The sequence below is a fragment of the Nyctereutes procyonoides genome, unplaced genomic scaffold, assembly GCF_905146905.1.
Source record: "Nyctereutes procyonoides isolate TBG_1078 unplaced genomic scaffold, NYPRO_anot_genome, whole genome shotgun sequence".
NCBI classification, from domain to species: domain Eukaryota; kingdom Metazoa; phylum Chordata; class Mammalia; order Carnivora; family Canidae; genus Nyctereutes; species Nyctereutes procyonoides.
This window is the reverse complement of record NW_026575120.1, coordinates 18247133-18260843: the sequence shown is the minus strand read 5'-3', so window position 1 is coordinate 18260843 and position 13711 is coordinate 18247133. Positions and strand designations below refer to the sequence as shown.

Sequence of the window (13711 nt, the reverse complement as noted above, 5' to 3'; positions counted from 1 at the left end):
TGTGTGTGTATATATATATATACACACACACACACACACACATATATTTATATATTAATTAATTAGAGTGTGAGTGAGAAAGAGAGTACAAGATGTGTGTGGGACTCGATCCCAGGACCCTGAGATCCTGACCTGAGCTAAAGGCAGATGCTTAACCAGCTGAGCCACCCAGGCACCCCAGAAAGGTTGTGTTTATCAAAGAGATTTGTTAGTGAGGCCACACAGAGGCCCCAGCTTAGGCAGAAAGCCTTATGAGTTGAGAGCTTCATGTCACTCCTCACTTTTTGTGTGGGCAGTCTGACTTGTCCAGTTTTTCATTTCTCCCACTCCTGGCCTTTGGCTCTTCACTGAAAGAATGAAAAATACTTACCTCAACTACAATTTAGGTTAACCAAAGCAATTTGAGGTTTCACTTGAATAACTTGATTTTGTTTGCTTTGGTTTCTTTCTTTTAGTCTTTCTTTTTTTTCTTTCTTTCTCTTTTGATGTGTGGGTCGATGAATCTCAAAGCCTGTTTTGTTGGGAATTTGTGTACATTACCTAGATTTTTAAAATTGGGATCCCTGGAGATGAGAGCTTTGTTAATTTAAGATTATGGTATAATTATTATTGGCCAGAACCAAAGCTGATTCTTTTCTGATGCCTGAGTGTCCCCTTCTCCCTCTTCTAAATTCAATATCCATTTCTTCTATTTTTCTCCCCCTGTCCCTTTATTCTATTCTGGTTTTTCTTTTCTTTAGAAATGTCTCCCCAAGCCCTTGGATCTCTGTGCTTCGATGGAGTTGTGGTAGCATTGGGTTGGTTGGGTGGAAGAAATTATTTATGCCAGCTAACCTTCCAGAACAAGTTCCCTTTTGAAAACTAAGTTCAGCCCTAAAGGAATAGCCAGTCCACTTAGTAAGAAACCACCAGTGATTCAAAAAATCTACTGAGAATTCAGAACTCACCATCTTCTCACAGCAATACCCACAATAGTGTGAACAAGCCATCTCCTTGAACCAAACTACAAAGCACCCCTAACTGCCGAGCCTTCTCTGCACTGAGAGCCCACATACTGCTCCTCTGCTTCCAGGGGGCCCCTGCACCTGTGCCCTGCCAGGCTCCCATCTTCCCAGGATTATTGCCTCAGAGATGCCCACCTTCCCCCTATTTTCCCTAGGTTTTGTCTTACACCCTTATTCCATACTTAATCCCTTCCTCTTTATAAGATATCATTACCTTAAGTTAAAATATCTCTATCTTTTTTCTCACTGCTTTTCTTAACATTAACGTAATCCCATTGGCCTTCAGAAATTCCCAAGGCTTAGGAGGCCTCGCCGCACTCTCACTTTGCCAGGCACCCTGCAAATACCTGCCTCCTCCTTCCCCTCCTTTCCTCTGCCCCTCCCCTTTTGCCCACTGGCCCCCTTCCTGGCCAGGCAGCCCTGTCCTCCCGACCTTTCTCCTTACAAACCCTGCTGCTCCAGGGCATATGTTATAAAGTCTGCCAGAGAAGGGATAGCAGCTTTCAGGAAGGAAAAGCTCATGGTCTGAATTCATGTGGGTGAATTTATACTATTCTGTTAACATCATTAGATTATTTTAATTTTGTAAGAATAGAAGTCATAAAGTTTGTTTTTCAAGTTACAGTTCTGTGCCACGTAACATGCTCCAAACTCTGGCTCTATTTTTAAAACGAGCTAGTCAGTCACTCAGGAGCTCAGGGCTTAGATGTGAAGGCTTAAGGAATTGTCCAGGGGGAGGCCTGGCTGCTGCCACAGAGCCTGTCACCAGTTTGGCAGCATGAGGCTGGCCCCTCCTCCCAGCACATACTTCCAGAGAGACACACACAGGGTCCGAGCCTCGTTTGGCTCATGGGTGGGCATGCCCAGCTCTCACGGAGCAGTTGTCAGCATTCCTGTACAAACTAGGGCCTCTACAGCTAGTAATGATCCTCTGTAACTCAGATGTTTTTGAAGAAAATGCCAGGGATCTGCTTAAAAGTGCTGCTGCCAAGCAACGAGATTCCCAGAATTAACATTTGGGATTAATAACGTGCCCTGCTTATCAGCCAAGGCCTTTGTTCCCTTACAGTTCTATATAAGCTTGTCAACAACTGTTTCTGAAAGTGATCTCGCCCAGCTGATGCTTTTAATACGCCCTGCAAAATTTGATCTGCTTATGAAAATATCTGGAGTGAACTGTAGCCTAGAAAAACAGTAAGCCTGGAAAAGGAGGTGAAATTGAGGTAAAAGGACACAAAGCCAAAGCTAAGGATCTTCTTAACTGGTAAGAATTAGAAGACTCAAGGAAGCATACAAAGGAAATGCCTGGCATTCTGTGCAGGGCCTGAGAGCAGATGGCCACCTGTGGGTTCAGTTTCATTGTGATTTATCCTAGGAGAGGCAGAAATACAAAAAGCAATGTGGAATTGCACACTCTCTCTTTCTATCGAGGTGTAGTTGGCATGTGACACTCTATTAGTTTCAGGAGTACAACGTAATTGTTCACTGCTGTGTATTGCAGTCTCTCTTACAGACTAATAGGACATGGCCAGTGTCTAGCCCTGCTCGTTCTGTGACTATAGGCATAACGACAGGGAAATCTCCAGTACACAGCCTTTCTTACTTCTTTGTGTTCACTAGAGTCTGTAATCTCTTGCTGGGCCTTGGCCACACTTCACATCAGAACAAGTTCATCGTCAAGCACCCATACTTAAATGTGACAAAGGCAGTTAATAACTGGCGTCAATAGACTTTTCTTTAAACACTTTCGTCATCTTTATCCTTTCAGTGTTGAAAAATGTTCCTTTGACTAAAGTGAGTGACTTTTTGTCAGGACTTTAGCACTCTGTAAAGAAATAATCCATAAAAAAATCAACCCTAGGTAGATATTGTTATGGAAAACAGAAATTTGAATTTCTTCCCTTTGTGGCTGTTTGAGATACTGTATTCTATATCTGACCTTTTTTTTTCCCCCTAATTTTTCAACCTGTAGGTTCAGCTGTTTGGCAGCTGATTGCATCCTTCCTGAGACTTCCAATTTCAGGAACTCATTGCATTGTTGGTTCTACTATAGGATTCTCACTTGTTGCAATTGGTACACAAGGTGTGCAGTGGATGGAACTCGTCAAGATTGGTAATTGCCATTTTCTTTTACCTGTCAGAAGCAAAGTTTACATTCTCTAGAGTAAGTCTTATTTAAAAACCACCATTATAATTATTTTTCCCTTCAGATGTTAAGGTTTAGAAAACAAGATCTATGTTGGTAACACATTTTCCCCTCAGATTTCTGCCAAAGGAGATTGTGAACTTTGTGTGTTAGTTTCTAAACACTACTCTTTTCAGATGTCATCTGGCTTTGAAAAGTAGTATCTACCTGTTGTTCCCAGACAGAAAAGAAATTTATTGATTAAAATCAGTCCGTAGTCAGAAAAACTAGGTAGGCTCTGGTGAAGAAGATACCTTCTGTGTCCAGGAAGCAGAGTTGGTGGTCATGGGGAAACCTTGGAGCATGCCCAGTCTTACTTACCTCATTGCATTCAAGAGGTCTCCTGAGTCTGCCCCCTCATAGGAGACACTCTAGCCCTAAGTTGTAGGTTGCACCCAAGGACTAGTCTGACTGGTCTGAACATCTGTCTCCTGGCTCTGGCTTTTAGCAAGAGGGAAATCCATTCAGCCCGCTATGTACAGACCCACCCATTCTGATTAGCATTCTCTCACCCCATCTCCATCTTCTGGGCTCCTCATCCATATAAGAATCACAATGACCTCAGGAGCTCTAGGTGAAACATGTCCCTGCATCCCTGACCTACCAAGCCAGGGACACAGATGGCCAGGAAAATCACTTTAGATCCCAGGAGGCTTCTAAAATAATGTCTCTCAATTCTGGAGCAGCAATTTAAAAATATCAATGCCCAGAACCAAACCTCTTAAATCAGAATTCTGGGGTTAGAACCAGAGCATAACTGGTGTTTGAAAACTCCCCCAGATATTTCCGGTATGCAGCCAGAGATGGGAACTGGGCCATAGGAGGGTAGTACCAGGCTGACCTAGGAAAATTAAATGGAAAGTGGCTCACCTTTTAAATAACCTTTACTGTTGGAGCAAGGACCAGCTCTCCATATGGATCGGTAAGAACGACAGACAGAATGGGTGCTATGGCATTCACAAGAGTCTGTCTTCTGAGACCAGGCCCAGGGATCCCTTACTTGACTGTGTGCTGGGAGTGTGCTCACTGGAAGTCTGTGTTTGTGTGTGAAGGTCAGCCCTGCCAGGGAAGTAGGGTTTATTAGGTTCTGAGTTAAGGTGAATAATTCCAGGAATATTTATTAATGTATGTACTGTATGTGGGCTATCATTATATTGTATAACTATGACTTACGTAGAATTTTAACATTCATTAGATTTTTTTTTAATTATTCAGTTGCTTCTTGGTTTATATCTCCACTGTTGTCTGGTTTCATGTCTGGCGTGCTGTTTGTACTGATCAGAATTTTCATCTTAAAGAAGGTAAGTGAGGCTCTTAGGTTTTTATTAAGTTTTAAAACTGATTTTAGTTATATCCAATAGAAATTAGTAGGGAGTCAGAGGAATGATAGTATTTTTACATTAAGGCATGGCACCCTGCAGTTCAAATTAGACTTTATTTTAAAGTAGGCAGAAAGGGGTGCTTGTCCAGCTCAGTCCATAGAACGTGTGACGCTTTATGTTGAGGTTATGGGTTTGAGCCCCACGTTTGGTGTAGAGATTACTTAAAAGTAAATTCTTATAAAAGAAAATAATGAAGCAGGTCCAATGAGTTGAGGTAGAGTACCCAGGGGCTCCCTCAGGGAGCAGCATTGTAAATAGTATTTCATGCCCTGTGATCTCCTTAGTCAGCTCTCCCAGGCATTGCACACAGACCTGAAAAAAGTTAGGAAGAGTAATTATTTCCTGAATGTTCAACAGAACACAATGTGATAGTGTAAGGATTTTGAAGTAGACTTTCATGAAACACAACTGGAAAACTTCTTTTCCCAAATATAAAGTGTTTTCTATATTTGAATGGAGAAAGCAAACTTGAAATACTGACTTTTTCTCTCCTGAGGAAAGGATAAAAAGAAGAAAACATACCTATTGGGGGTACATTTTATCAAAAATGAAATGAGATTGAAATTAGAAATTACTGAGATCCCTTTTCTAGGGAAAAAACCTGATTGTATTTTTCTGACCCTTAAGGGTTTGTCTCAGTATCTCCTGTGCCCTAAAGCATGCCCTGATGGCTGTGTCCTGGCACACACTGAGCTTCTGGGGGACAGGCCTTCCCTCAACTGGATCCTCTTGTGGAGATACCGCTGTTTACCCTTGGCACTGCCTCGCAGTCTGTTGGAGGGCTCCTTCTCTTGGATTTGTACAAAGCTACATTCCTTCTCTTGGGATTTCTCCATACTAATATTTATTTACATCTTGGAAGGTGCCACCCTTTCTTGCCTGCTTGACTTCACTTTCGTGACTTTGTTTGCCTGGAACCCCATCCTTGCCCGGCAAACTCCTGCTCTACTCAGCCTTCACAGGCCACTTCCTTGAAAGCCTTTTATATTCCACACGATTCTGGTTGCTTTACCTCTCTCATGCTTCTGCAATGGTCCGTGCTTTCTCACCAGTGCACTGTTGTGCTGTGTGGCGTTTTATTTCTTGCATGGTGGCCTGGTTGCCATCCAACTATAAGATATGTAAGAGCAGAACCATGACTGTCCTGTGTACTTTGGTATTCCAGTGATCAGCATTGTGCTTGGGAAGACACTGGTGGAGCATCTAAGAGGGAATAATGGATGCTTAGATAGGTGGCAGATGACGGATGGAGGGAGGGTGGGAGGGAAGGAAGGAAGAAGGCAGATGATGGATGGATGGATGGATCAGTGGATGGAGGGAGGGAGGAAAGGGAGAGAAGGAAAGAAGGAGGTAGTAGAGGGAGCCAGGAGGGAGGAGAGAAGTCAGGTCTTGAGACAATTGGCATTTGAGTTTTAAGAAGTTATTTGGGGGACACCTGGGTGGCTTAGTTGGTTAAGCATCTGCCTTTGGCTCAGGCTGTGATCCTGGGGTTCTGGAATCAAGCCCCATGTCAGGCTCCCTGCTCAGTAGGGAGTCTGCTTCTCCGTCTGCCACTGCCCCTCCCCTGCCCCTACTCATGCTCTCTCTCACTCATTCTCTCTCAAATAAAATATATTTTTAAAAGATTTTATTTATTCATGAGAGACACAGAGAGAGGCAGAGACATAGGCAGAGGGAGAAGCAGGCTCCCTATGGGGAGCCTGATGCAAGACTCGATCCTGGGACCCTGGGATCACACCCTGAGCTAAAGGCAGATACTCAACCACTGAGCCACCCAGGTGCCCAATAAAATATATATATATATATATTTTTTTTTTTTAAAGAATAAGTTATTTGAGAAAACATAAGGTGATTCAATGAAAAAAACCCCATAAACTTAGCACTTGTACACCTTTAGAAGTTGCTGGGTGGGACTCTTTCTTTAGTAACTCTTGTCCTGAGAAAACATTTTGGAAACCAGGGGCCATAGACATTTGAGCACCTGTAAGTGTTTCGTTTGTCTTGGGGCCTAGGTTCTTGTCATGTGGTATGTGACAGGTTAGAAGATCACTGTGTCTCATTCACAGCTCCTGCCCTGGATCCTGGCTTCTTTCTGTTCGCAGCTCTTCATCTTCCCCACTGGTCTGGCTGTGACTTTCCTGCAGTTGAATCACTTACTCACCTGCTCTTACTGGCCCTTATACCTCATTATGTTCTACACTGGCCCTTACATCTCATTACTTTCAACTAAAGCCTCTTAACAAGTGCCGATGGCTACTTGAAACATTCTAGAATAGGTTCTTAATGGGTTGTACTGTTCTGCTAACACACTTGATTTCCATATGTGTTTGCATTTGACAGTAGGAATCTTTGACAGTCTCTATTTATCCTTACTCCTTAGCCCAAGCAACCTTTAAATTTCATTCTCCCATGGGTAGGTGGCAGACTCATCTACATGTACCAGTGTCTTAACATGCTTATTAGAAATTAGTCCCTTTTTTAATTATTCAAGTGACATCTTTGTGTTGGTGCTGTATTGAGGAATTCCCAGTCCATTTTTTTCTTAAGAATCTTCTGTAGATCTGCTTAAAACTCTCAATTTCAAATATTCTCTCAGCTGTTAGTCAGTGTAAAACATATGTGGTACCATTCTTGTTGAAGTATTAGGTTTAGGGAATGTGCCAGAAGCCTAAATCCGTAAATAAATGGTTTTCTTTTTTAAAGATTTTATCTATTCATTTGACAGAGAGAGAGAGAAAGATAAAACAAACAGGGGGAGGGGCAGAGGGAGAGGGAGAAGCAGGCTCCCTGCTGAACAGGGAGAGGGATGCTAGACGCTGGATGCTGGCTCTATCCCAGGACCCTGAGATCATGAGCTGAGCCACAGGCAGACACTTAACCGACTGAGTCACCTAGGCACCCCTAAATATTTTATTAGACAAAGGACCCACAGTTCTTTTAACTTTCAGTTGTTGAAGGTTAAATACTATGCCTTATGAAAAGATCTTAAAAATCAGCACATGGTAATATATTTGCTTTATACATTTTAATAGAGCTAAAATGTATTATGTAATAGAGCAAAGTAAAATCTCATAGTAATGCAGTGGTATTGAAGTAACTTGGCTCTCTTAAAGTGTTCTCTGTGGGCCAAGTTCCAAAATACTGGTTGCAAGTGGATTTTCAGGGCCAAGCCTGAACTTAGCAGGAGTAGCAAGCACCACCGGTTTTGAGGTAGATGCTGAGCTCTGGGCTCCAGTCCCCAGGGACTGGCCTAAACTCACATTTCTTCTCTATTTCTAAATTTGACATCAGCTCATGTGATTCTAGCGTTTCAATGTGTCTGCCGGCCACAATAGTGCTCTTTGAAATAGTGTTTGTGTAGGAAACACGGCCTACACTGATGTGCAACAGATCACACGGCAGTGGCACGGCCCGCCCTTTGGTCCACACTGCTGTTTGAAAGGCTGTCTCTGACAGTGTTTTATAGCATTTTGCCTGTGTTGGCTCCAGATGCTTTCTGAATCCTGACCTTCCTCTTTATCTCATTACCATACAGGAGGACCCTGTTCCCAATGGCCTCCGGGCACTCCCAGTGTTCTATGCTGCTACAATAGCAATAAACGTGTTTTCCATCATGTACACAGGAGCGCCAGGTAAGAAGCCATTGGAAGCTTCAATCCAGCAGGCAAGGTGTATCGCCGTCAGACCTCACAGCATTGGTTAGTGGTACCAGCACTGCAGTAGGCGGACAGTCAGAAGCCTTATCTGTGCTCATTATGGAGTAGTACAAAGAGTAGTAATGCAGGGGGAGCACAAAGGCAACAAATAAACTTTCAAGTGAAAAAAAGAAATTTGAAATTCTCATTCTGCTTTTTGCCTCACTGTGTAGCCGTAGCGGCCTTCTTGTGCTGAGTCTCAGAACAGGATCTAACACCGGGTGCCCCCCTGAGCTGCAGAGGAGTCTGGGGAGGGACATGGGGGTCCCCCAGACCAGCAGCCTCCGCACATCTGTGCCATGCAGGGGAGGCTCTCGCGTGGCTGGTGGCACTAATGCCAAACTCTTTGGCATTTTCAGACCAAAAGGTCCAGTGAGTAGAAGCTACCCTCCACCTTTTTAAGATACTGAAACCGGTGGTGATTTTATTTTCAGAATTCTTCCCATTCTGGTGGCTTTTGTTCTTTCTTATAAGGTTTTAGAGGCTTGGGGTTTTAGGGTTAAAAGTTGTTTTCTTTTGTATTTTGGATGGCTAAAGAAAAACAAATATGGTATTCCTGTTGCAAACATTTCGGTATTAGTGAGCATTCTCATTAAATACTTCTATACATGCTTGGGTAGAGAGGATTCCTCCTGTTTCTCCTTGTAGTGGCCTACAGTGAGATCCTGAATATACCCATTATTGTGCAGATTTCTGCAGTCAGCAGATACGTTACATTGTGTTCGTTTGTATTTTTCTTCTTGTTAATGTTCTTTATGGATTAAGATTCAGTTACAGGCCTGACAAAAATCTCCCTTTTTGTTAAAAAGAGAAATGGCATATCACGTGACCATTGAGACATGCCCTCTTCCCAAATGAGGAAATGGCCTTATTAATTCCTCAAACTAGGTGTCCTCAAGGCCATGTCTCTCAGATTTTATTAGACTTATCTAATTGTGTTTGTGTACAGAGTACTGCAAATAAAAAAACCTGCTTCTGAATGAATGGTAACATTATGTAACTTTCTGCTTTGGCATCTCTGCAACTTTCAAAATGTTGATCTTCAGGGTTTAAATTCCCATGGTCAGGACTCCCAGGCTTTGGGTGGGAGCCCTGGGGTAGAGCATCTTGCTGCCTTCAGTTCCATGGAAAGCACAAAGCCAACAGTCACCTGATGGTCACAGGGACAAGGAGAGCCAGAGAGGGATGGCAACGGTAGGCTCAGCAGCCTGGTAGCCCTGAAGGTTGTGTCATTCGTGGACTGGGGAGTGTTTGTCACAGGCTGTCTCCTCAATACATACGACAGTTGGAGGCAGGAAGCGCACAGCTCCACCCCACAAAGTTAACCCACTACCATGTCGGAATGTCCCAAAGCATCCACCGAGTGCTGGGCAGGCCCCAGAGCTCCAGGATGGCAGAGAGCTGCTGTGGGGCCGCTGTGTGTCTCCTGTCTCCCTGCTCCTCCAAAGTCTTGTTCGTAATTACATGCTGGCTCCCAAAGCATAAGGTAATCGAACGAAAAGCTCAGCCAGCGTCAGCAGCCGCCTCTTGGCTTAGTAATTTCAGGACTGGGCAAGGAGGCTGGGTTATCTCAGTCGTACCAAGTCCTAGAAATAAGAATAAGTATAAATAAGGATGATTTATTTTTATTTCTCCATTTTGTTTTTTTCTACCCTCTATTCTTCTTGCTCTTAGTGGTCCTTCTGAATGTCAGAAGTCAGCTGTGGGATATTTATTAAAATTTGCCCTTTTCCTGTACTTGGCCTCATATTTTCCATCTCTTCTTTATTGTTTCCACATCATTTGCTGCAGTTTTACTGCAAATTTGCCGAAAGAATCATCAGACTGGAGGAGCAAATATTCTAGAGAAAATTAAACTATACTTCATAGAGAGGCTATAAGAAATAAATGATATAAATTAATGCTAAGTCATAGTGAGCTGAGTTACACATGAATTAATCCTTTTGGTTTCCTGAGCTCCTCTGGGAAAGTGGCCATGCTGAGTCTCCAAGGGCATTTTACCTAGGAAGGTGGAGAATCCTAGTCCAGCCCCACTGCAGGGTGCCAATAGTGACACATGACAGCACGGGTGAGACACACCTGGTATACAGTACCTGGCCCCTCATGTCACCATTAATGACAGTCCATGCTGCACATGGAGCCTACTTAAAAAAAGAAAATACACCAACCTTAATACATCCTTTCCCTTCTTTTCACTCTCTTTACAAATGGGTTCTAATAGGGGCACCTGAGTGGCTCAGTTGGTTAAGCATCTGACTCTTGATTTCGGCTCAGGTCATAACCTCAGTGCCATGAGATCAAGCTTCTCGGCGGCCTCTTTACTGGGCGTGGAGCCTACTCAGAATTCTCTCCCTCCCCCAGCTCATACACATGAGCGTTCTCTCTCAATCTCTCTCTCAAAAAAAAAAAACAAAAACAAAAACAAAAAAAACAAACAAAAAAACCCCACAAAAACAAAAAAACAACTTCTAATACATTTAAAAACGTGGTTCTATGTTTTTTGTATACATTTAATATGTAGGTAGTGTAAAGAGGGTAGCTACCTCTTTAATTAGGGATATTTAAAAATCTGCACAAGAATCTTGAAGATATCCCTCATTTGAACACACAGACAGCATTTTTTTTTTGTATATTTTTGTATTGTAGTTTGATTTGCCAACATACAGTATAACACCCAGTGTTCATCCTGTCCAGTGCCCCCCTCAATGCCCGGCATCCAGTGACCCCATCAGACAGCATTCCCAGTGCTGGAGTTAATGTTAAGGACTTTGGTTGGGGAGCTGTGCTGTCAGGAATGTCACGTCTCACCTCTCTGAGCCTCTGTGCATCATGATAAAGTACAGACAGGAGGAGGACTTCTGTGGAGGGGCCACCACATTATGTGAGATAGTGCTGAACACAGTGCCTGGCCCGCAGTAACTCCCAGTGCGTCTTAGGGGCTCTTTTATTACCATCCATCCATCATAAGTAGTCTCATCTTTTCCGCCTTACGTTGCCAGCATGTCCTGAGTCATCCTATCTTTTTATTTTTTCCACACATGTTGGTTTGGAAAGCTTCTTACTTGAAGTTTTCCGGAGGGGGCAGGGGCTTGCCTACAGGAGAAGGAAAGAGAAGGTTGTTTTGTTTCCCCACTAGGTCAGAAAAGGACTTTACTAATATTTTGGTTCCTGGGGCACACTTCTAGAATATCCAGTAGGTGCGTCCAGGTCTTCTGTTTATTTAAACAAAAGTTAACTTTTGCCCTTCTAACCAGGATTGCATTGCCTACTCCCTCCCGTGGGGGCTCTTGGCCTGAGGGCGCTGCTGTCATGTTTGGTGAGACTGAGCTGAGGAGGGTCCCTTCAGCCTTGACTCTGTTAACTTCCTCTCAAAGTACGTCTGCCTTCCTGCTGGTCTGGAACTTACTCCTCCTGCATCCCTTTCCTCCTTTGAACATGTCCGTTCAGTAAATAGGTGCGTCAGAGGTAGAAGGAAGGAGTGAAATTCTCTAGCAGAAATGAGTGGCAGCATTAATCTTACCCTGTTTTCAGCTGTAAGAGCTTTTGATAAATAGCGTTTTCTACACACAGTCTTCAGTGGGACTGATTGGCTGTTGAGCTCCAGTGCTGTGTTTTGATTTCATCTGCTCCTCCTTTCTAAATTATTTTGAAGTTGTTTATGTCTTAGGCTGCATCTGATTTGTTTTACTTTGCATTTGACTTGACTTTTCTCAAATAAAAGTCATTCTTCCACTTCAAAGACTGAGTACTTTAAAAAATTGTCTCTGTGTGTTTTACTTGTACTTAAAAAAATAATTTGCAAGAGGCAAAAAATAACTTTAGGAAATAAAGTGCTCGCTTGGGTTGGATACAAGCCTGAGGTTTATTTGTAATGAAAAAGTCCTCAGTTGTGCGGGACTTGGTTTTGTTCAGTTTTGAAAGAATGAGTGCTGAAATTCATTGCCTGCTGCTTTGAGCTTCCAGGGCTCATAGCCTGAGCACGCCTCTGGTGGTTGATCAGACTTCTGAGTCAAAGTGTGGTCCCAAGCCCAGCAGCACCAGCACCTGCAGATGAGCTAAAGGGGTGTGTGTGTGTCTGTGAAAAGATGTCCACAATATGATGTATGGGGAAAATGAAATCACAGGACAGTATATACAGTATGATTCTATATCTGTTCTTTTTTTTTAAAAAAAGATTTTATTTTATTTATTTTCGTGAGCCACAGAGAGAGTCAGAGACATAGGCAGAGGGAGAAGCAGGCTCCCTGCAGGGAGCCCAATGTGGGACTTGATCCCAGAACCCCAGGATCACGCCACTGAGCCACCCAGGTGCCCCTGTTCATTTTTTTTTTAAAGGAAGAAAAAGATTCTCACAAACATTCTACACTGTATGTTTATATTTAGAAAATACTTGGAAAGAAACTCGAAATAATTAACAGTTTCTCTAGAAAGTAGGTTCAGTAGGGAAGAGTATGAGGAAGTTTCATATTTGTGCATCATATATACTGATATTTTCACAGTAAGCAGGTATTATTTATAAAATTAAAGCAACAGCAGGGATCCCTGGGTGGCGCAGCGGTTTGGCGCCTGCCTTTGGCCCAGGGCGCGATCCTGGAGACCCGGGATCGAATCCCATATCGGGCTCCCGGTGCATGGAGCCTGCTTCTCACTCTGCCTGTGTCTCTGCCTCTCTCTCTCTCTCTGTGACTATCGTAAAATAAAAATAAAAAAAAAATTTAAAAAAAAAATTAAAGCAACAGCAGAAGAAAGGCTATAGAGAAAAGCTGAGGAGTGGGGGTATAAGGGAAGTAATATAGTTAATGTCCCATTGGTTTTATAGGAGCTGTATTTATTCTATAGATGCTTATAATGACTGTCAGGTGAAAAACGAGGACTGTTCTTTTGCTGCCCTGTTACATTACTAAATTGCTGGAATAATTTGTTCAGATCCAAATTCTGTCCTCATTCTATTCCACTTTGCTCTCATTATCAATGACTTTTCACCATTTTCCTGCATTCCTTTGTTTTTTATTTTCCTTGATTTTTTACTCTCTCTTCTCTGCTTCTACCCTCAGTGATGTGTTTATCCTCTACTCTCCCTTCCAGTTTCTTGTGACTTAGGAGGGTGACTTCAGAGCTTTCTGGCCACTTCCCAGGCCAAACTGATGGCAGAGGAGGTTGTGATGATAGAGCTACAAGGGGCATGTGGTATTGTGGCTTATTGGCTCTGCCAAAGATCAAAAGAGTCTTGTAACCAACCTTAGTTTTTCTCTTATGAATGTTGGTCCTGACACCTGCAGAATCCTATGGGACTTGAACAGAATGCATGGAGATGGACTTGGAAGGAATACATAAAGCAGCCCTTCTCTGCTTTTGTTGTAGGCTGTGCTCAGCATGGATGGGGAAAAAAATAGTGCCTGAGAGCAAATGTGTTCACTAATTAAAAATAGATAGATGGATAGATTA

At 43.0% G+C, this 13711-nt stretch overlaps 1 protein-coding gene across 5 annotated transcripts in view; it reads left to right on the top strand.

Annotated features, from left to right (window-relative positions):
- SLC20A2 (solute carrier family 20 member 2) overlaps positions 1 to 13711 on the top strand; it is a 101052-nt gene that overhangs the window by 60964 nt on the left and 26377 nt on the right. For all 5 annotated transcript variants that reach the window (XM_055334738.1, XM_055334736.1, XM_055334735.1 and 2 more), the window contains 3 exons: positions 2977 to 3117; positions 4405 to 4490; positions 8107 to 8203. In XM_055334738.1, coding sequence (XP_055190713.1) covers positions 2977 to 3117; positions 4405 to 4490; positions 8107 to 8203 — 324 coding nt within the window. The remainder of the gene's footprint in view (positions 1 to 2976; positions 3118 to 4404; positions 4491 to 8106; positions 8204 to 13711) is intronic.